The sequence below is a fragment of the Babylonia areolata genome, chromosome 13 (assembly GCF_041734735.1).
Source record: "Babylonia areolata isolate BAREFJ2019XMU chromosome 13, ASM4173473v1, whole genome shotgun sequence".
Classification (NCBI taxonomy): Eukaryota; Metazoa; Mollusca; class Gastropoda; order Neogastropoda; family Buccinidae; genus Babylonia; species Babylonia areolata.
Genome location: NC_134888.1, coordinates 8,823,224 through 8,847,199, shown reverse-complemented (window position 1 = coordinate 8,847,199; position 23,976 = coordinate 8,823,224). Strand labels below are relative to the sequence as shown.

The 23,976-nt window shown below is 39.9% G+C and overlaps 2 protein-coding genes across 5 annotated transcripts in view; one reads left to right on the top strand and one right to left on the bottom strand.

Moving 5' to 3' along the window:
• The window catches only part of LOC143289037 (BPTF-associated chromatin complex component 1-like), a 45,013-nt gene extending 32,785 nt beyond the window's left edge, over nt 1-12,228 (top strand). For 3 of the 4 annotated variants that reach the window (XM_076597826.1, XM_076597825.1, XM_076597823.1), the window contains exons 5-7: nt 263-292; nt 4,942-5,037; nt 5,730-12,228. In XM_076597826.1, coding sequence (XP_076453941.1) covers nt 263-292; nt 4,942-5,037; nt 5,730-5,752 — 149 coding nt within the window. In that variant the 3' untranslated portion in view covers nt 5,753-12,228. The remainder of the gene's footprint in view (nt 1-262; nt 293-4,941; nt 5,038-5,729) is intronic. The other variant, XM_076597824.1, reaches the window with a different exon arrangement.
• Nucleotides 12,229-14,759: 2,531 nt separating this feature from the next.
• The window catches only part of LOC143289036 (propionyl-CoA carboxylase alpha chain, mitochondrial-like), a 47,524-nt gene continuing 38,307 nt past the window's right edge, over nt 14,760-23,976 (bottom strand). The window contains exons 21-24 of the mRNA XM_076597822.1: nt 23,428-23,481; nt 20,882-21,022; nt 20,377-20,454; nt 14,760-19,340 (exon numbers count right to left, since the gene is read on the bottom strand). Of these exons, the coding sequence (XP_076453937.1) occupies nt 19,272-19,340; nt 20,377-20,454; nt 20,882-21,022; nt 23,428-23,481 (342 nt within the window). The 3' untranslated portion in view covers nt 14,760-19,271. The remainder of the gene's footprint in view (nt 19,341-20,376; nt 20,455-20,881; nt 21,023-23,427; nt 23,482-23,976) is intronic.

Here is a 23,976-nt window from a genome sequence, read left to right as displayed (position 1 = left end):
TCAGAATTCCTTTTGTTGAAAAAAAAAAAAAAAAAAAATCCATAGAACAGTACACAGTTAATTTTCAGTATTGATCTGTATTCATTTTCATCAGTTCATTTATGTTCATCAGTCATCATCAAAAAGTGTAAAGAAGTGAAAAAGAAAGAAAAAGAAGGATGATGTATTTTGTGCCCTCTTTCCCTCTCCCCCACCCCTCCCCTCTTCCCCCCCCCCCCCCCCCCCCCCTTCCCAACTTTTGTCCATGGCTGATCGTTGACAGAGCCAGCGGTGAAGAAACAACGCACGTCTGGTGAGAGACGCACTCACTTACACTTTGTTGCTTTGTTTTGTGCTCCACCTGATGCGCTGTCATTGTCTTGCTGCGCACTCTTTTGTTTTCTCTGGCTCGGATTGCCTGCGTTCCGTTCCGCTTGCATGTTCTTTGCATCTTGGTTGGGTCCTTTAAAAAAAAAAAAAAAAAAAATTTTTTTTTCCTTGGCTCACCTGTGCAGATGTACATGTATGGGAAATGTAGACGGAACAAGTGTGTATCGCACTCACGACCCCTGTCATGAACGTGTTGTATTCTCAAGAGGGGGCTGCAGTTCAAGGGTCACTGCTGCAAACTGGGCGGTACAATACAACACAATGAAATACAATACAATACAACACAATGCAATACAATACAACACAATGCAATGCAATGCAATATAACACAACACAATACAATACAGTACAATACAACACAGTACAATACAGTGCAAGTACAGTACAGTACAGTACAGTACAGTACAACACAATACAACACAACACAATACAATACAATACAATACAACACAGTATGATACAATACAGTACAGTACAATACAATACAACACAGTACAATACAGTACAGTACAGTACAGTACAGTACAACACAACACAATACAACACAGTACAATACAATACAACACAGTATGATACAACACAGTACAATACAATACAATATAACACAACACAACACAACACAATACAGTACAGTACAGTATAATACAACACAATACAATACAACACAGTACAATACAATACAATATAACACAACACAATACAATACAGTACAATACAACACAGTACAATACAGTGCAAGTACAGTACAGTACAGTACAGTACAATACAACACAACACAACACAATACAATACAATACAATACAATACAACACAGTATGATACAATACAGTACAGTACAGTACAATATGATACAGAACACTACAGTACAGGACAGTGCAGTAGAATACAGTACAATTTAATATCGTACGTTTTTAATACAAGACAATGCAGTGCAGTACAACACAATGCAATGCAGTACATTACAGTACAATACAATACAGTACAGTACAGTACAGTACAGTACAGTACAGTACAATACAATACAATACAATACAGTGCATCGTTATTCATCCAACTGGAAATTAATTGTGCGTCCATAGGCTCATCACTCTCTCCACAGATTCTCTCAGCCAGTGAACGTGGCATGTTGCAGTAATTTGTGGTTGTTGAATCTTGGTGATGGTATCACTCGTTCAGACCACAAGAGGCAATTGCTAGTTTAAGACTGACTGAACTGAACAAAGACTGGCATTGAAGCATAGATACACATTGCACAGGAACAGGAGGAGGAAGGGAAAAGGGGCCAGTACCAGTGGCCCAGCTGTGAACACGCATGTGTGTGAGTGTGTTGGGATGCTGCGCGCGCGTGTGTTGCTGTGGTTGTACACACACACGCACGCATGCATCATGTGTGCCCACACTTACCCCCAACTATGCACACACACACACTCACACCTGCACCATACACACCCTACCCCCACACACACACCCACGCCCACGCCCACACCCACAAACACACACATGCACACACAGTTGATAAAGTACCAGTGTTGCTAGGCTCCCCCCACCTTTGCCTTCAACAACATCCTCCCCCCCTCCTTTCCCCCCCTCCCCCCTCCCCAAAATCTGTTGGCATGATCTTTTCCACGGGTCAAGGGTATTATGTGGTCAGATTGAAGGAATCAGAAACTGTAGTTTAGGATTTTTTTTGTTTTGTCCAGAAATTTTTTTTTGGTTGAGTCAAGAGCCACTTGATACAGGAGACAGTCTGGACAATGGTCAGTAACTTTTTTTTCTTTAAATTAAAATTTTTTTTTTTTTTATAGGATCGCCAGTTACTCATTTTTTGTCTCCTGACCCATAATTATTGTATACTGGATGGCATCCTTGAAGTAGCTGGGTTGTTTTTTCTTTCTGATTTTAATTTGTTTTGCTTCCTTTTGTTCTTGTTTGTTTTTGAGTTTTGTTGTTTTACAAAAAGATAGGAGGGTGGTCTAAGATTGCTGTCAGCGAATGATTTTTGAAAATCATTCTTTCTTTGGCTCTTGCTTAGACCTTTGTCCAGTCAAAACATTTCTGCTGCAATTCACGAACATGAAATATAACGGAGAAAATTGAAGGAAATAATGGCTCTGCCATCTTGTAATTAACTGATTACACTTATATCATCCGTATTTGTTGTGATTTCAAGACTTAAAAAAAAAAAAAAAAAAATCTGTGTGTATATTTAGTTCACGTACAGATTTTTTTCTGTTTGCTAAGTTTCATTTCTTTTACATTCAGAAATCTTTCCTTCTTTCAGTGATGATGTGCTTATAGATGCCCCTGTATTCTTTCCTATATATCTATTGATTTGTATTTAACACAGGTGTTACTATACAGCTTATGGATTTATCATTTGGAATCTATTTATTAAATTTTTTTTTTCTGTTGCTTTAAAAAAAAAAATGATGGTGAAGCATGTGGGTTTGTGTTCATGTTAAGTATTTGTGTATGTTTTGAGGATTGTAATTTATGCTTTTTTAAAATAAATATTTGTTTGCTTGTTTATTTTTTCTATACTTAGTCTTTTTCTTTTTTGTTGTAAAGATGCCTGTGGTTGAGCTGATCACTGGTTACTTTTTGTTTTTCAGTTGTTTATTGTTGCTTTTATCCCTGAAAAGATGTATCCTGCTGCTGACTATATACATGTAGCACATATGTATGAATTCACCAAATCATAGTTTTTGTTTTGTAATGTGGGGAATGATTTAGCATGGTGAATGCAGCGCTGACATTGTTGACTTTGGTGTTGGAATCACTTCTGTGTGTCCGTATGTTCCCTGTCTCTTTTCTTTTTGCCTGTCAGGTTAAAAAATCAACATTTGTTTTGTTGTTTCATTGGTTTAAAAAGAAAAGAAAAGAAAAGTATTTATCAAAAAAAGGGGTGAAAATGAAAAAGTTGGAAATGTGAAAGGAAATGGCTCAATTTGGGAACCCCTCTTTCGCCCCTCCCCAAAAAAAACAACCAACCAAACACCCCCCCCCTCTCCCAACAAAAAGACAAAACAAAAAAAACAAAACAACCAAACTCCAACAGGAAAAACAACAACAAAAAACAAACAAACAAACAAAAAAAAGAGCACAAAAACAGTGGGAGTTCAATGGCAGAGAGGTGAACCTTACATTTGTTTTAAAAAGAGCACTTTTCTTCCACTTTTCAGAATTCAGCAGAGAATTTCATAGCAGGAGATTACCCTGCACAAACCAGGAAGTACACGCTTCCTCTGTCAGTCTCTCACAGTCCCTCTTTCACATCATTTTAAACATAACATTGAAAACATTTCCTTTCAAGTAGTCTCCAACATAAGTAAGTTACTGTACTCCATTCCACACTGTGTATTGTCTGAATCCATAGCTGTTCCTTCCATGTTTGTGTGCGTGTGCGTGCGTGCGTGCGTGCGTGTGTGTGTGAGTAGTTGTTCTGTGTGGTTTGTGCCTGATGTGGTACTGTGAAATACTTTGAGATGTTTAGTATGAACAAAGATTGTGAAGTTGAACCGCCTTAATCACAGAGAATGATAACCACTGACATCAGATCAATTCCCAAACATAGCCATGTATTGTTCCAAGGAATTAAAATACAACAACAGTTTACATTGAGACAAGATAATAAACATGATGTACAGAAAACACAAACAAAAAACAACAATAACAACAAAAACAACATTAATTGGTAACCTTTGAAAGAAAAATAAAAAATGCTGGCAAGAGTACACCACATTCATAAATAATGACAGTAAAGAAAATATACATGATATACTGAAAACACAAACAAAAACAACAACAATAACAACAAAAACAACACTAACTGGTAACCTTTGAAAGAAAAATAAAAAATGCTGGCAAGAGTACACCACACACACACACACACACACACACACACACACACACAAATATGTATATATAACAGGACAATGGATGTTGTTTCATAAAGATTAATAGGTGACAGGTTGTCATTCACACTGAATTAAAATACATATGACCTTGAATCAAGTTGCAATATGTATGGCTTGAAATCAAGTTGCACATAACAGATATATCAATATGGTAATTGTATAACGGACAAACACACATTTCTTACTTTAATAGACACTATCCAGCAGGACAGTGGACTGTATGGCAGTTAGCTCTCTCAAGGAGTAGAGGTCAGAATTCAAAACAGAGAAACCTGTCTCAAGAAAGAAATGATACAGAACTGCGCGATATAAATATGCTTGATAATACGACATATTATTGGATAATCTGCACTGATTTGTTTTTAATTACTTTTTTGTTGTTGACAGTTGCATTACTTGTGTGTAGTAATATAAGTTCTAATATATGTGTGTATGTGTATGTGGGTGTGAGTGCGCGTGTGCATGTGTAACTAAAGCCTGACTGAACGACACAGGAAACGAATGATGAGCTTGTGAAGGTAGCTGTCAGTCAGGCTCTACCCAAATTCAGTGTTTGTAAAGTGATCAGAGCTTGGTCTCTGACCGAGGATGGGCACTAAATAAGCATTTCAACTGATCAGTCAGTCAGTCAGTCAATGGATTGTTGACATTTCAGAGGTGACGTTGTCAGCGCTGAACGCTCCAGAAGGGGACGTGGACATCGAGGGACTTGGGGAATCCTCAGCCACAAAGAAACTGGATTTCGATTCAGGTGGGACCGACAGATAGACGTCAGTGTTTGTTTTAACAAAACCGTGGAAAGGAGAGACCGTTTTTCTTTCTTAAATTTTTATTTTATTTTATAGCAAATGTGATACCTTTTTCTTTTTTTTTTTCTTTTGCTAAAACTGCACACAGAATTTAACAAGGAAAAGAACTGATTTACATTGTCTGTATTTTGATTCAAGGGCATTTGTTAGCGGTCTTGGCTCGTTTTCAAGAATGGTCGTACTGACACTGTTACATTTCCCCATTCTTTTGCGATAGAGTACGCCATTAAGTACATGTACAAATACATGCACATGCACTGAATGAATTTATGATGTAGCACCAATACAGTCATTTGTGCTATTTATTGATGTGACTATGGTCACAAGATACATTGAATTGACCCGGTGGGGTGATAATGGCATACGTGACTTGACACACTTGTGTGAAATAGTGTGCTTGCTTTGGCCTGCTTGTGTGGACGATTGTGACCCCGATGTCTGACACTGCGCGTGGGGTGACCCGGTAGTGTGAAGTACTGTGTTATTTGACCCAGTTATGTGTGTGAAATGCTGTAAGTTGACCTGGTTGTGTGAAGTACTGAATGTGAGTTGACCTAGTTATGTGTGTGAAATGCGGTGTGTACGTTGCTGTAAGTTGACCCGGTTGTGTGAAGTACTTGTGCTCTTGATTCAGATGTGGACTCCAGTATCCTCTGACCCCCTGTGACCTCTGACCTAAGCTCTCCCCCTCCAGTCTTGGTGCCTCCTCCATCCAACTTACGCCCCCTGTTTGTGCGCAGGCTTATGAGAGCACCCCTGTATTCCGCAGAGCGTCACAGCGTAAGGTTGGCCGCACAGTGGTTGCAGTATGTTTTGTGGGAGGGGGGCGTGGTGTGGGGGTGGCTATAGGTTAGCGGTGTGCGTGGATGGTGCAACAGGTATTGCAGGTCGGAGCTGTCAGCATCACCTGTGTCCAGGTAACGGGTGAATGTGAGTGGCAGTTTGATGCACTCATGTCGCCGAGGCCCAGGCCAGGCATCATCATGTACACTTAGGGTGGCAGAAGGAAATGTTGAAAATGTAATGGAGCGAATCAACTTTGGGGCGTCGATGTCAGTGTAAGTTTTGTCGAAGCAGCCCACAGGTGCAGCCACGTTTAATTAACTTAATTTTGTCTCCCTTGCTATAGGGGTTTGATTAATGGACTTTGTTTGCTTCTATCCCCAGTTCACAAAGAAAATTATTTTATTTGTTTTCACTTGTTGGTGAACTTTGTTCAAGCGTATGTTTATGGACTTTGTCAAACACTGTATACCAGAATCTCATTCAATGATATTTATTATCCAGTTTTTTTTTTCAAGGGGAGAAAGATTAAGAAAAAAAAATCCCTTTGTGAAAGCCTGCCATTACCACATACATTTTCAAATTTATGTGTTTACTGTATTTCAGATGCGGTCTTGAGCTGGCTGCTTGACAAAAGTGGTTTTACTAAAATTGTGTCAGTTTTATTATTATTTTTTTAAATTATTTTATTTTATTGCTACCACATCCTAAACTTTTGTCTTTTTTCAGTGATTTGTGACAGCAATAAATACTGTTGCCACTTTGTTGCAGATTAATGTCGATCAAAAAAAAATTTTTTTGTTGAGGCACTGTGGCAAAACCTGTTCAGCGCTGGATTTCTGAACCAGTGTTCACCAGCGATCAGGGTTGGAAGCTCCGTTTCAGCATGATGTTGTGCCCGGATTTTCCTCACTCTACCTGGGAGTGCATGATTAACTCACTAGGGACGAAGTTTTCTCCCTTGCTTTTCCATTCAGACAACCTATTTGTTAGGGTCAGGACAAAAAAATCACAAAAAATACAAAACATAAAGTAACTGAATGAAACTCGCTGTACTTGACCCACTGACCCCCTCCTCTTGTCGTGTGTACGCCCAACCCCCTCCCTCTTCACTGCCCTCAGAAGCTGAGTACCTTCTTGCTGGTAGCTTTCTTCACTGCAGATAGTTTATTTAACGTCTTTATCATCCTTGTCAGTGTCGAAGCCTTCAGTTTGAAGCATTTCAATCACTTCAGCAGCAGTAAAAAGCCTCTGTTGTATACAGTTTGCTCCAAAAATTTCCACTTGTATCGCCTGCGACGCCATTTTCGATACGTATGCAGATTAGCTTGTCATGCGGGGTGCCGAGGTCAGTGGCTTGCCGGCGAGTGTATCGTTACAGAATGTCATGAAGAAACTTTCCATTCGACCCTTGACACATTCGCAGTGCCTGGTGTAGCTGCGATTGTTATGCTACCCCATGAGGAAAACGTGAAAAAATTTTTAATTGTTGAAACCGCTATAGCGTTCCATCATTCTGAACCGCGCCTTATGTCAGGAATGCTATAGCGTTCCATCGTCCGGAGTGAGTTAAAAGAATGGAGGGAGAGTCCGGAATGAGTTAAAAGGATGGGCTCCACCTTCCCATGCCAAGCTCCAGACACAGATGTATTAGACAAGTAATTTGATCTGGGTATGTTATTTACCACATGATATTCATTGTCAATTTTCTGTTTAAACTGTCACTTGTTGCTCATGTTTAGTCTTGTGTGCAGCCAATCACGTTGTGAGTAGTTACGTTCATGTCTTCTAGGGGTGAGTTTAAGAATCTGATGCTGACATTCTGCACAGCGCTTTCAGCAGCTGCTTGTGGATCATGTTAGGTAAGCAGGTGTTTGAAGAAGACAGTGAGAGATGGACAGAGTGTGAGAGGTGTGTTCAGCATAAACACTTTCAGTCCTGCACCTGATCTGTGCTTAAACATCGAATCCTGATTCATCAAACTGGCTTTTCCGCCTTTTGACTGAGTGTAAACAATTTAGGGAAGGGGCAGGCAGAACTCTTGATAAACTTCTGGGCAACTTGCCGATGAAGTTTAGGTGCAGTTTGAGCATTTTCCGGCACTTTTTGTTGTTGTTGCAAGTCATGTTCATGAATAGAGCTTCTTGGCAAATATTAAACTCTTTCGGGATGTATACAGAGCTTTTGATCTTGACAATGATATTAAGAACAATCATTAACATAGGCAAGTGGGGGCAGTATGTGAATGATCTGTGTGAACTGTCAGTTGTTTGCTTTTCTAAAAAAATGATTTGTACTTTTGTTCCCCTGAGTACTGATTCATCTGTGGCACTGGGTTGCTTCCCTTGGACCCAGTATAAGTATTTTTGGACTGCCGTGTAAGGATGTATTGGTCCCCAGTTTTGCTCCTCAGTTTCGTTTTCTCAGTCACTTGTACTCTCACTGGGTGCTTTTACCTTGTTGGCTTTCGCCTCCTTGTTGGCCTGTGTTTCAAGGGCATTGAGTATGGCTTTGTGTGTGAAGTAGAGCTTTGACAGAGCAGTCAGCTGTTGCGGGGCTGGTCCACAGAAACTGCAGTGTAGTGCAGCTGCACTCATGGGGTACACAGTGTTAAAACATGACTGCTCAAGCCGCGCATGCAGGGAAGGTTGCTCAAGCTGTAAACGTTACAGTTCTGAAAGGGTTAAAGAATGGGACAGCATATTCACCGAGGCAGGCAGACGCCAGACAAGTGGACAGACGATCGTTTATCCATTTATGATTGCTTGTGTTCTGTGACACTTTTTGTTTGTGGAAAGTGGTGGTAGAATGCAAAATGTAGTTGTCACTCTGATGAAAATAGGACCAGTGTGTGCATAGATCTGCAAGAGTTGTGCGCCTTAATCTTTTTTTTTCCTGGAACTTTCTCTCCCCTTTTTTTTCTGTTTTTTTCTCATTGTGGTGCATGTGAGCTCAGGCATATGTAATCTGTTTCTTTCCTGTATCAGTGTATGTGTCTTTTGTTGTTTTTTTAAAAGATTTTTACGTTGTTCTTGTTTTTCTTTCTGTCATGTTTATTCTACTGTATCATAAAAAAAAAAAAAAAAAAAAAAATATATATATCTATATATACATATATATGTCTGTCTTAAAGTGAAATTTGAATAGAAAAAAAAAAAATTTAAACAGATTTTTTTTTTTTACTTATGCATTTGTGGGTTGCAGCTGCCACATTGACTCATATGTACAACTGGTTTTACCCCACCATTTAAGCAGCCAGACTTGTTTTCGGGAGAGTGCATGCTGGGTATATTATTGTTTCCATAACCCGTTGAACGCTGACATGGATTTCAGGATCTTTAACGAGTGTATGTATTTATCTTCTGCATGCATATTCACACAAAGGGGATTCAGGCAGTAGCAGGTCTGCAAATTTGTTGTCCTGGGAGATCAGAACAATCTCCAACCTTTACCAACCAGGTGTGCCAGGTGTGGATTGAACTCGGGGAAACTTGGGTGAGAATGAGAGCTCTAACCTTTCGCGACCACTGCGCCTGTTGAAGATTTTTACTCTGTATGGTATTAAAAATGCAACTGTGACTTTGATTGGCAAAATGCTAAGTGTTCTGGTTGCCGTGTGTGTGTGTGTGTGTGTGTGTGTGTAAAAATGCGCCCCCCCCCCACCTCCCCCTTTCCTTGGCAGCTGAATCGACCTCAAACTGAAATGGAGATTGTTTTAAAAATCATGAGAAGGCAGTTTTTAAAGATGCGCATTTATCTGTCTGCATCCATATTAGTTTGGAAATAAGATGACATTGATATTGTTTTACATATGTTCACACGTGTGGATTGATTTACAGATTGTCATGTGTTGGGTTTTGTATACACATGTCTGAATGTTCTTTTTTTTTTTTTCTCCTTTTTAGGGGAGGGGGGTTGGAGTAGGGGGTGGGTACGTATATATTTTTTTAATAGCTAGTCACAAGTCCTGCTAAATTTTGTGTCACAGTACAAGTCTGGCCTTTTTGCATTTTCCTCCTTATGGTTGTCTGAATGAAAATAATAAATATTATTAAGCTATGTCAAGATTGAAAAAGTAATGAAAATTATTTTAAATATGCCTTGTGTGGAAAGGAAAGATTCTTAACATGATGTTGTAGTTTTTATAATTTGGTTTTGTTAAAATTCAACAATTACCTCGGTCACAAAATTCTTTATGGGTATTACAGTTAAAGATCATAAAATGAATGACATAAGTTCATGATGTCAGTGTTACCGGATATATTTTGTATTCCTCTGAACATAAAAATGATAAAGTAGGATTAGAATTTCAGTGTTATTGGATATATTATATATTCTTTGGTGGTTGTCCACAGACAGTTGTTTATTCCATACATGGTACTGTTCTGAAACAGCTGTATCTGTTGTGGGAAAATGTAAAAATCAATGATGGTTCTGGATGTTACGACTGCAGATTGTGTGTGTGGCAGAAAAAAAAGGGGGGCAGTTTAGTCACAGGTGGACAAACTTGCCAGTGTTGTAATTCAACGACTGTACACATTGACAAAGTTCATCACCAGCTATGGAAGTTAAGAGAAAAGTGTGCTCATCAGAAAGGATGGCTGGCTGTCACCAGTGAATTTTTGAGACTGACGAAGAAGATGGGAGAGTGTGTGCAAACAAATCAATTCAAAACTGTTGTGTGTGCCATTTCCACATCGGTCATGATTATGTCGTCGTGCTGGATCGAAGAATATATTTTGTTCCTGAACACTTCATTTTCTTCCACATTTTTAAATGATGTGTTGGCAGTGTCAGATTTTGGGGTTGGTGTGTATGTTGTACCGTTTTTGATTATTGATAGGTTTGATTAAAATGCATCTATCTTCCAGAGAATCATCATTCTCAGTTAGGTTTTGAGGTAGGCTTGTATTGTAGTTTTATATAGTTTTGTATTCCATTGCATTGTATCATCACCAGTGTACATGTATGTGAAATTCAGGCTACTTTCCACAGGTGGAGTTCATTGTAACAGTGCAACGCCTCCCATTTATTTATGTATGTATATATATATATATATATTTTTTTTTTTATTATTATTTTTTTCCCCTGCCTGCAAGAGTATTACTTTTACTGTTGTATGCTATTCTGTCTTGATTCCCTGATTGGTTTGATCCAGTTTAGCATCCCCATCTTCTGGAAATTCTGTGCTAAAAATTTCCACTTTTCTATCCCTCTTCCTTCACTGTTGTCTCCTTTTTCTGCCTTCCCAGTCCATTCTGGTCTTTTTTCAAGCAAGCCTTGACATTTTTTTCTCTTTTCTGCAGTCTATGATGTACTCTCTGTGCTGTTTTACTCTGGCGATTAGGTAATGAGATGTAAACACTGGGATGGGCACTAGCTGCCCATTCTGCAGTGTTATTTGCCTATATGGCCTTTTTATGTATTTTTTGTTTGGCTTTGAAGTATTGTTTTTTTTGCCTTTTTTATGATTTTTTGTAATCTGGGGATGATAGATTAAGCAGAATGGCTGGCATCCTTAGCATGGTCTAATCTTATTTGCCATGAGGAGCTAGATGGTTGTGATACTGTGTCATGAACTGTGTTTTGTGGGTTTGTTTTAGTGTTTTTATGTAGATGTGAGTTTTGTGTTGACGTGGTTGAGTATTTGTGTGGTTTGACAGTCCTGATATGGTCCTGTGTAGTCGGCTAGACTATGAGCAACAAAAATAAGAATCTTTCAGTGTGTCACCATTGCCTGTCGGGTTATGGTCCAAAGTATTGTGCCATGTTCAGTCATGACACCGAGGCTTCCTGGAGTATCTTCGTCTTGTGTCGCTTTCTGTCTTTCCTCACTTTCTCCTGTTTTGTGACTTTGCAGTCAAATCATCTGTTCTAATTTTCTCCTATTTTGTGGCTTAGCAGTCAAATCATCTGTTCTAATTTTCTCCTGTTTTGTGGCTTAGCAGTCAAATCATCTGTTCTAATTTTCTCCTGTTTTGTGGCTTAGCAGTCAAATCATCTGTTCTAATTTTCTCCTGTTTTGTGGCTTAGTAGTCAAATCATCTGTAGTAATTTTCTCCTATTTTGTGGCTTTGCAGTCAAATCATCTGTTCTAATTTTCTCCTGTTTTGTGGCTTAGCAGTCAAATCATCTGTTCTAATTTTCTCCTGTTTTGTGGCTTAGCAGTCATATTGTCTCTTCTAATTTTCTCCTGTTTTGTGGCTTAGTAGTCATATCATCTGTTCTAATTTTTTCCTCTTTTGTGACTTCGTATTCAAATCATCTCATTTAATTTCTCCTGTTTTCTGGCTTAGTCATCAGTTCTAATTTTCTCCTGTTTTGTGACTTAGTAGTCAAATCATCTCATCTAATTTCTCCCGTTTTGTGACTTAGTAGTCAAATCATCTTATCTAATTTCTCCCGTTTTGTGACTTAGTAGTCAAATCATCTTATCTAATTTCTCCCGTTTTGTGACTTAGTAGTCAAATCATCTTATCTAATTTCTCCCGTTTTGTGACTTAGTAGTCAAATCATCTTATCTAATTTCTCCCGTTTTGTGACTTAGTAGTCATATTGTCAGTTCTAATTTTCTCCTGTTTTGTGACTTAGTAGTCAAATCATCTCATCTAATTTTCTCCTGTTTTCTGGCTTAGTCAAGTCATCTGTTCGAATTTTCTCCTGTTTTGTGACTTAGTAGTCAAATCATCTCATCTAATTTTTCCCATTTTGTGGCTTAGTAGTCATATCACCTGTTCTAATTTTTTCCTCTTTTGTGACTTAGTAGTCAAATCATCTCATCTAATTTTCTCCTGTTTTCTGGCTTAGTCAAATCATCTGTTCTAATTTTCTCCTGTTTTGTGACTTAGTTGTCAAATCATCTGTTCTAATTTTCTCCTGTTTTGTGACTTTGCAGTCAAATTGTCTGTTCTAATTTTCTACTGTTTTGTGGCTTAGTAGTCAAATAATTTGTACTTTCTCCTGTTTTTTTTGTGTTTTTTTTAAAACTTATTGGTCAATAATCTGTTCTCAATTTCTCCTGTTTTATGACTTATCAGTCAAATAATCTGTTCTTATTTTCACTGTTTTGTGACTTAGCAGTCTAATCATCTGTATTGTTAAAAGAAAATCTTATTCCTTCCACCTCCCCACTACAAGTTTCTTTCGTCAAGATTTGACAGTTCGACTTTTTATTGTGTTGTTTCTTCAGTGGAGTTTTAGTTGTCTACTGGTGCTCTCTCTCTCTCTCTGTGTGTGTGTGTGTGTAGTTTTTCTTCATCTCCCAAAGAGAAATTGATGGCATGTCCTTGGTTTATTGTATCAATGCCTGATTTCCTTTACCAGCCTTTTATTTTTCCCCCCAGTTTGATGCAGTATGGTTCACACCACTATTGGCTTGTTTTTCTTTTTTTTTTACTGGAATGGCATTTTCTGCCCAAATATGCCTCCATGCCATTGTCTGGGCATTAAACAATAAGAAAAAAACAACTGTCATATGTTGTTACTCTTAAAATTTTTTTTTGTTATGCTTGTCAGTTATGAACATTATCAGGGGATCATGGTTCATGTTTCCATCTGGCCTGCCATACTCGCTTCATCACTCACCCTTCTAACTTGTGTGAGAAAGTGAAATTGATGTAGGGGGAAATATCCTCGGGCAGAAATAAAACTTGGTAAATCATGAGAAGACCAGCGCTCTGAAAAAGTTGATGTCCACCCACTGACAGTGCGGTTTTCACACAGCGTGCATCATAAAGCACAACTGTTTCTGTGTCATTGACCCCAGGTCTGCCTTTCTTTACCTCAACAGTCACAGCGTACATCATAAAGCACAACTGTTTCTGTGTCATTGACCCCAGGTCTGCCTTTCTTTACCTCAACAGGCACAGCGTACATCATAAAGCACAACTGTTTCTGTGTCATTGACCCCAGGTCTGCCTTTCTTTACCTCAACAGGCACAGCGTACATCATAAAGCACAACTGTTTCTGTGTCATTGACCCCAGGTCTGCCTTTCTTTACCTCAACAGGCACAGCGTACATCATAAAGCACAACTGTTTCTGTGTCATTGACCCCAGGTCTGCCTTTCTTTACCTCAACAGGCACAGCGTACATCATAAAGCACAACTGTTTCTGTGTCATTGACCCCAGGTCTGCCTTTCTTTACCTCAACAGGCACAGCGTACATCATAAAGCACAACTGTTTCTGTGTCATTGACCCCAGGTCTGCCTTTCTTTACCTCAACAGGCACAGCGTACATCATAAAGCACAACTGTTTCTGTGTCATTGACCCCAGGTCTGCCTTTCTTTACCTCAACAGGCACAGCGTACATCATAAAGCACAACTGTTTCTGTGTCATTGACCCCAGGTCTGCCTTTCTTTACCTCAACAGGCACAGCGTACATCATAAAGCACAACTGTTTCTGTGTCATTGACCCCAGGTCTGCCTTTCTTTACCTCAACAGGCACAGCGTACATCATAAAGCACAACTGTTTCTGTGTCATTGACCCCAGGTCTGCCTTTCTTTACCTCAACAGGCACAGCGTACATCATAAAGCACAACTGTTTCTGTGTCATTGACCCCAGGTCTGCCTTTCTTTACCTCAACAGGCACAGCGTACATCATAAAGCACAACTGTTTCTGCGTCATTGACCCCAGGTCTGCCTTTCTTTACCTCAACAGTCACAGCGTACATCATAAAGCACAACTGTTTCTGTGTCATTGACCCCAGTTCTGCCTTTCTTTACCTCAACAGTCTTGCTGTTTTATCACTTTTTTTTTTTGCACTCTATTTTACTTCATATTCTCACCAGTCATGGAGTCAGAGACCAGTTCTCGATGTGCAAAAACTAATATGAAACGCAACCCTTCTGCTGACTTATAAACACACACACAAAATCACCTTTTCAGTCCAGTTTAATCTTCAACAGAACATACAGAGATTAAACTCAACATGCAGAGTATTCAAATAGGTCACTTCAACAGTTCAAGACGCAGAGTTATATTCATTTTGCATTATAGTACAAGGAGAGTTGCTGTGTATACTCCCTGTTTGGCTAATAAAACTGATATGAACCTGATATCTAACACAACTGATTATGGCCAAGGTCATGTGTGAAGGACAACTGATTCTAAGCATTTTAATTAACTCCCACTTAGTTTATGACAGTCGTTATCTGTCGTACCATACTTTACATTAAATAGAATCTTGCTGAAAAACAAGTGCATGTTTTAATTTAGAATTTTAATCAGTACAAGTTCTCAAACTTTTCAAAGTAGATTTATCTTAGAACATAACAGAATGGCTGCTCAGGATACTCTGTTGTTGCTTTAAGGCAGGCATCAAAATAGTAAATATGAGTCATCTATTGACCTTGTTTATCACAATTACTAAAAAAACTGACCAACTCTTTCCTTCTCCAAAAAGCAGCAGCACTTGTAATATTACCCTCTCAAAACTATGCAAGTTCAAACGCTATGCAAGTTTCATTCTTCCAATTTCAAAGCTGCCATGAATCTCTGTCCAGAGAAAACTGGTGAATTCAAAAAGGACAAACACTGACTGAAATTGGGGAACTGGTTACCAGAAGACAGGGTCTGCCGAACAGATAGCATTTTCAGTCACAGATAAGCCGTTTCTGTGTGATCTGATTTTATTAATGGCTTGAACAACAGAAATGTCAACAAGCAGAAAGGTGGCCAAAGTTCTCCTCCTTCCAACAGGTCCCGATTTAATCCCTGAAAATACTGTTAAGTAGTCGCCTGCTTGTATGTTTGTGCACGGAAGTAACAGCAGTTAAAACCCATGTATGTTTGTTACGCTTATTCATGTAAAACATCTTTTTTTTTTTAATAATGTATCTTTCTTTGCATACCTGTCTTATAAACAGATTGAAAAAAAATCTCTATCATTAATGGTAGTATCTTATTCTTTTACACATCTCAAAGGTAAGTATAATACGCTGAACCTCAACCATAAGCACAGTGAAAAATAAGCATGTTCAGCATTCAACATCCCAGATCTTCTGAGTCAATATTTGGTTTCTGCTTTAAACAATGACACACCAATTTCTCTGTTTAACATAATCAATAAGAATCGTAATGACTGTTTATGGTGTCTAATCTAAATTAAACTCTACAGAGGCAAAAGGAAACTGACAATCATGTAACATGTTTATACTTAAAAATGAAAGAGAAAAAAGGAGAAGCGCTTGTAGCTTTTAGAGGTGTTTGATTGGCTAAGAGCGGACTGGGCAAGACGAGTCGTCTCTTCACTGTTAGCTGCGCAAAAATTTGGCCAAGCAGAGCAAACCAATAGGCCTAGTTCGCATCAGTTTGACATGGTAAGTTTTTGACACCAAAAAGGCTTTTTAAATGAAGCAACACCTTCACCTTTTTTGTTCTGTTTTGAAAAGTTAGTTCAGAAACAAATCACTGAATGACCACTGATAACCTAAATTAATGAGGCACATTAAAAAAACAAAAACAAAATACAATAACAAGCACAGAACAAGCAACAAACACCAAATCATCCATACAGATTTTCCACAAATGACTCGTCAAAGGAGGCTGGGTCTATGGGCATGCACCCACTGCTGTTTGTCAGAACTGCACGTTTCCAGTTTTCCTGGCTAAACCCCCCCCCCCACACACACACACCACTGCCGTTTTTCAGAACTATCCGTGTTTCCAGTCTAACTAAAAACCACACAGACAATAACAGACATCGATGTTGAAAGGCAAGGGATGGGCATCTGACAACAGACAAAATGTATTGAGCAAATCCTTCCCACTGGACCTGATGTCTCGGGGACGAGACCAAGCAAGCAGACTTGGGAGCGCACAAACCAAAAGCGTAAAACCATTACCATATTTTCATGGGCATCTCGTCTTATACACAGGCAATGCTGAGAAAAGCTGTAGTCGAACAGAGAGACACCTTGCAGCATACTTTGTTCATGGACCTGAAGATCCCAGTCAAGTACCATAATGTTTGGAATATACCTGAACGATTGGAATATAACGCAATATTTTAAACTTGATCTTGACCCCTGTACCTTCTGCATGAATGCGCCTTTTTTGTGGATAGAATTAGTGACAGAATAAAGTGGGCATTTTCTAACATTTAACACAAAATAGAACAAGCTAAAACAGACAAATAGATGAAGGGGAAAAATGGAATGATTTCTTCTAATTATGAAACAGGCTGAAAAGCTTTCAGAGGTCGGAACAGAAACAAACAAAACCTGCGCTGCTCTTGCAGTCAGTCCTGAAGAGCCTACAGTTGATTCTTCTGTGCATTATCGAGCAGAGGTACTCGGGACTAGTCGCCACAACGCTGAAAACAAAGCAGGCATCCTACATATTGCGTTTAAACAGGTGATTGGTAATGCAGTTCTGCTAACACTGCTGTGACAGTTTAAAAATGCATACGTCACTGATGCAAAGTCAGACAATAAAGCAGTTGACAATGGTGGAACTGGAAGGTATTGCTGCGACCTTCACCTTGACTGGCATCATACTGGAAGAGGCTTGTTAACTTTTTTAAATCGGACTCTGCAACTTCAGATTTATCAGCCATCTCATGTGATAACAATGAATGTGATTTATGTTGTTGCAAATGTTACCACTGAAAGTTCACATCATCATTAGTTTTTTTGTCAGCCTACTTCCGAAGTTACTTCTAAGTCTCAGCAGGCTGGTAGTAATCTGACCACGGCTGAGACTACTACACGAGTGCACATACTTCTCTGATTCTTCTGAATTTGTTCACAAGTCAGACTGTGCCCTTTATACATGAGCAGCTTAGAGACAAGTCTTGGTACACAGAATTTTAACAGCCCAGAGACAATGAATGTGGAGATGTTCACATTATTACTGCCACGGAGGGGAAACTGATGGAAGAGATTCCAATAACTGACGACAGCAAAATGTTGGAACAGATCGTGGAGAAAGGATCAGGGCTAACCGCTTGATGGTGCCAGCAAAACATGATCAAAGCAAACGTACATCAGGTGTGTGGATCTGTCTGAACTGTCAGTCACACTGTGCAGTCTCTCATATCAAGGCTCTTCCTTCCTTCCTTTGCAATCTGTCAAGGTCCTTCCACTAAAAAATGTATTGGACTGACACTGAGAACACTATCATTTCTTATCCATCGCTGTGTGATTTATTCATGATTTTATTTTTATTCAAAGAAACCCTTTCTCAAAACTAACGTTTTGTTTTTCGAAACCATTTCTACAAACCATTTCCATTTTATTAGCATTTTGTAAGCTGAATGTTTTGCTTTTTCCCTGGCTTAAATGCATGAGCTGTGTTATTTTTTAATTTATTTTTTTTATTTATAAAACATGATTATGTTTAGATTTTTGCTACAGCAATATAAAATAACTGAAGAAAAAAAAGGGCAGCTTTTCAAATCCACTGGCCGAGACATAAGAGGCAGGTAAAATTTGAAAGGCTTCACTGGAAAAGCTGTATAGAGTGTATGCCCTCCACAAAGCGGTTGTGGTAAAGGTATCACAAAATGGTTTTGCAAAGCTATCACAAAGTGGTTGTGAAAGAGCTATCAACAGTGTATGCACTTCACAAACTGGCAACAAATCTCTGAGCAATTATGATATACTGAGCAACAGTTTTGTGGTCCAGACAAAAATAATGCTGTATGCGTGAATGGATGCAACTTGGTATCAAGTCAAAGTTTTGAGACTGGTGATACTCAAAAGGACACTGTGAGGCAGTGAAAGTTTTCTCCTTAAGATACAACTGTTAAATTTGCTGTCTTCCGAATTTCACACAGGGACAAAAAACAAGTATCCCCCAAACTTTCAAAACAATGAATGTTTTATATTTGATAACAGGAAAATTTCCCCTCACAGGACATCCAAACGATGAAATACATTGGAAAACTACCGCAAAGCAAGACATGTATATGACAACCATCACAAACCAAGATATATATTTGACAACTATCGTACATGGACTGAATTCACTTTTGCATGTGAACATCTTGTAATGAAAGAGAAACTTACAAAGCAACATACTGTATTTTGCAAAACTTTCTTTTTGTCTCTTGCTATCTGTTTATCTTTCTTTCAGTCTGTTTTTCACTTGTGCTTTTAAACTATACAATAGGGATGTTTTTGCAAGTGAAATCTTCAAAGTTTAATAATCTGTGGTGGTTATGGTTATGACAGAACTCTGAAATGAAAAAGCCGTTCTCTCCATTTTAACAACCAGGAGCGATCTTTTGACACAAAAAAAACAACCACCGTACCTGTGATGCTCCACAGCATGGAGAACTACCATGCACAATTCATGGCACTTCATGATCACACACAGCTACCTCAGACAATGTTTTCCCTCCACCCCTCTAGCTGAAAAAGGGGGGGTCCCTCTCTTCACAGTTTATTCAAACTCCACAATCACGTCCCCTTCGTTCACCGTGTCCCCGGCTTTGAAGTTCACCTTCTTCACCTGGAAAAAGGAAAGAAAAAAAAAGAGGAAAAATATGAATGACATGAGACCAATTCACTGATAATTATGGTGTTCAATGTGATTCTAATGTCTATTTCATATAAGACATTGAAAAAGAACAAAAAACAAAAAAAACACCTTCCAACACCCCCCCCCCCCCCCCCCCCAAAAAAACACCCCAAGACAAACAAACAAAAAAAACCCACAGAAGTTTCCTCATTATCTAACACAAAAATAAATGACTGGTTGATATCCATGTTAATGATCGGTGTAAGGACAAGCCCAGCGCTTCCTTTTTTGAGGAAGTGTCTGGGTTTGTTCCAGTGTACTTTTTATTTATCAGTGTGCTAGATGAATCGGTAGTATAAGCAGCATCGACTTTTAAGTTGTGTACCTTGTGAATGGAGACAGTTACCACTCTTTACTATCTATTAATCTTTCGGTTCTCCTGGGCTCATTATTTATTGATAATCTATGTTAGTTTTTATCATCATCCTCATTCATCATCAATACAGAAAACACTGTCACAGACTGTGTAGCCTTTAATGCCATCCTCTCCTGGTGACCTCATCTTTCATCCCCCTCCACTTCCATGCTGTCAAGTTTTGCAGATAATGGTGTGGCTGCCATTGGAGGGATATCATGGTGGTCTCCAATGTGGAGGGGATGCTTGCTCACTCAGTCAGGCTCCATGACCAAGCGGTCATTGTGGTGACTCTGTAGGTGGTGCGCCACAAAAGCTAAATCAAAACAGGCACAACTGAACACAAAGTGGTTCAGCAGCAGTGCAGGGTGTCCTCTGGTGTGTGGCCTCCTGACATCAATAGTTCCCTGTGGACTGACGGCACTGACACTGTGACACATGATCCTGTGTGTGGTTGTGTATGAACACTGGCGTCATGCCTCTGAAATTGTGCAGAAGAGGAGGCAGCAAAAGACACCCCCCACCCTACCCCACCAAAAATACCCAACACCCCCAAACACCTGAATCAACAGACATGCAGAGTAATCAAGCATCAGTGCTGATCACCGTTACCTTAGAGACTATGGAGGCTGTCAGACTGTTCTGCATCTTCATGGCTTCCAGAACACACACCTCCTGCCCTTCTGCCACCTGCAGCACACACGCACACACACACACACGCACAGTGTACAACATAAATGTAAACATTCACAAAAAAGCCCTATTACATATACCACTACATGCTCGCTCTCTCTCACTAACAGCACAGAAATAATTATTCAGTCAATTACACTTACATACTTGGAACATAAAATGTTCCAAAAAAGCATTTTGCAGTTGCTTCAGTAATATTTCAGCACATGACTTAAATTTTTCACACACACCACACAGACAAGCAAAACACCATGTTATTACACAGGTTCACTTTGTTTATAGAAGTGAGTCAAATACCACCCAGAGGCGGCATGCAAGGAGATAAAACCACAGGCCCCCACCCACCCAACTCACCAAACGAAGGTTCCATACACACACACACACACACACAGCAGCCCGGTGCCCTGGGGCACTGTGCACCCACCTTGCTTCCCTCCACTGCAGACACAGACTTGAGCATGCCAGGCATGGGCGCTAGGATGACGGAGCTCAGATCCACCTCCTTCTTCTCCGGCATGTACTGCTTCATCTGGGCCACAAACGTGTCCATCACCCGCAGAGAGAACTGAAACAACATGCTGACATGTCATTACCTGCAGAGAGAACTGAAACAACATGTTGATGTGTCCATCACCTGCAGACCTTTTGACTGGAAAGATCGAACTGAGCATCTCGTCATTCGCATGAGACGAAAAACTTGGTGCACTGAAAAAGAACCCATGGCAACAAGAGTGTTGTACTCTGGGAAAATTCTGTAGAAGAAATCCACTCTGATCGGTACACAGATTAATACATGCACTCAAGGCCTGACAAGCACGATGGGTCATGCTGCTGTTGGGCATCTGCCATGCAGATGTGGTGTAGCATATATGGATTTGTCCCAACACAGTGACGCCCATCTATCTATTTACCTGTTTTTCCCTCTACACCATTTCAGTGGCATTACTCACATGCCACTCACTCCGTGTCCTTCATTCTTAATTACACCTAAGGATTTAAAAAAAATTCTATTTCATTTACCTTTTTTTTTTTTTTTGCTGCCCCATTATCTGCACTGTTTCAGCAGCATGCACTCCCACACTGCTCATTCTGAGTACCCTCACACACAGTCACCTCTGGGTTCGTCTGCCACACTGTCAGTGCTGGCTATGCACAGGGAACTATCAATGTCAGATTGCCAGGAGGCCACACACCAGAAAAGGCCCTGTAAAGCTGCTGAGTCACTTCAGTGGTGTTCACAGAAATACCACCGGTACAATTTCGCCATATTTTGTTACGCTAGATCGCAGTTCCAACATTACACCAATGTAAAAATTGTTCCAACGAGTTCATTTTCGACAAAATAACATGGGTACATGCTTTCCTGTCGTAACATTACCCAGACGCTCCAGACCTGTGGATCACAAGGCCAGGGCAGTCACTACTAACCTTGGTCTCACCATAATGATGCCCAACTAATTGTGTTGGAGTTTACATTAAACAGCATTGAGTGGTCCAACTGGCTTAATCGTTTGCCCAAACAAGAGAGAAGGTGGCTAAATCAAGCTGCAACTTGGTCAAAGTTACACCGTGCTGCAGGTAGGCCCAAGTTACTGCATGCCTTATAGATAAAATATACGTTTGCTGATGTGGCTCGGAGTCTGCATGTTCCTACCAAATTAAGAATGTTCCAACCAAATTTCCTGATTGTTCCTACAAACACATGGCAGGGGTTGGCATCTCTGTGTTCAGCAGTGCCTGTTCTGGTTCAGCATTTACATGACAGTATGCCCCAAACTGATGACAATAACTGCCTGTTGTGGAGCTAGAACTGCACAGAATGTTTTATTGGTGAAGTGAAGGGGAACATTCTGAAACTTCTCCACTGCGACAGCATGCACATCAGCAAGAACTGGAAAAGAATGCTTAAACAGATGCAATTAAATCCTCTAAGATTATCACTAAGAACCGTAAAACCAAGGGTACATTGTAAAAGGTTCAATGAGTTTAACTAATCCCCTAAAATTATCAGAAAGAACTGTAAATAAAAAGGAAAAAAACAACAAAAAAACCGGTATGCTCAATGCAATTATATCCCACAGGATTACCTGTAAGAATTGCACTGCAAAATGAATGGGTACATTATCTGCAACTAAATTCCTTCAAGGCCAGAGGTGCCAACCAGGCTGGAATCTCTGTGGGAACAGACATTGTTAAGGAACACTCAAGACCCCCAGACCCTTAATCCCTCAGGTCCCCTGGATCCCTAATGCCACAGGCCACAGCGCTTTTCTCTGACCCTTATTCCCCAGACTGCTAATCCTCCAGACCCCTGCTTCCCAAGACGGTGAGACTCCTGATCACACAGTACAGAGGTAAAGGAAGGAGGCATGAGGAACAGCTGAACATGACACACACACAGATGCCAACCCCTGTCAGGTGTTTGAGGGAATAATCAGAAAATTTGGAAGGAACATTTTAAGTTTGGTAGGAACACTCGGACTCTGAGCCAAAAGTTCCCCAAAATGAAGGGCACGATGCACGGATATTTTTCAGTGTATGTTTGGCCAAACTTCTGTTCCTGCTGCTGCCACAGTCTGTACATCACACAGCCATTCACTTACCACTGTACATCACTTACCACAGTCTGTACATCACACAGCCACTCACTTACCACGGTACATCACTTACCACAGTCCGTACATCACACAGCCACTCACTTACCACGGTACATCACTTACCACAATCCGTACATCACACACCCACTCACTTACCACGGTACATCACTTACCACAGTCTGTACATCACACACCCACTCACTCACCACAGTACATCACTTACCACAGTCTGTAGATTACACACTCACTCATTTACCATGGTACATCAATTACCACAGTCTGTAGATTACACACCCATTCACTTACCACGGTACATCACTTACCACAGTCTGTACATCACACACCCACTCACTTACCACGGTACATCACTTACCACGGTCCCAAACATTCGCAGTTTGTAGTGAGCTCCATAGCCCCTCTCCACCAACTGTAAAGTTCAGAAAAAAAACCCACTGTCAGTCCATCTTTCTCATCCACTCAGCGCTACACTGCTTAACCTTATCTTCTCATCCCAGTTGATCTGATAAGTATTCAGTTTACTCCAAAACGTCTTGGCTGAAGGATGTGAACACAAAAAATACATGCACCTTAGGTCATATACACACTAAATATAGCAAATAACACTACTCTTAACTAAAACAAACTGCAAGCATGGTCTGGTGCAGAAAAAAGTACTGTATAACTTCTTCAACAACTTGCTAAAAGGCATCAGTATTCCAAACATGTTGAAAGAAAGTTAAATGCTGTTGTTTGTTTCGGTCTTCTTTTTTCTCTCCTCTCTGCATCAACCAAAGTGTACACAAATAACTTACAAAAACCACAAAACGCCCGGCTAACTCTCAACAGGGAAACCAAACAGCTCCCACGTGATGCATGTGCGGAATGACAAAGATGCCTCCTCAATGCAGAGACCCAGGCTTTG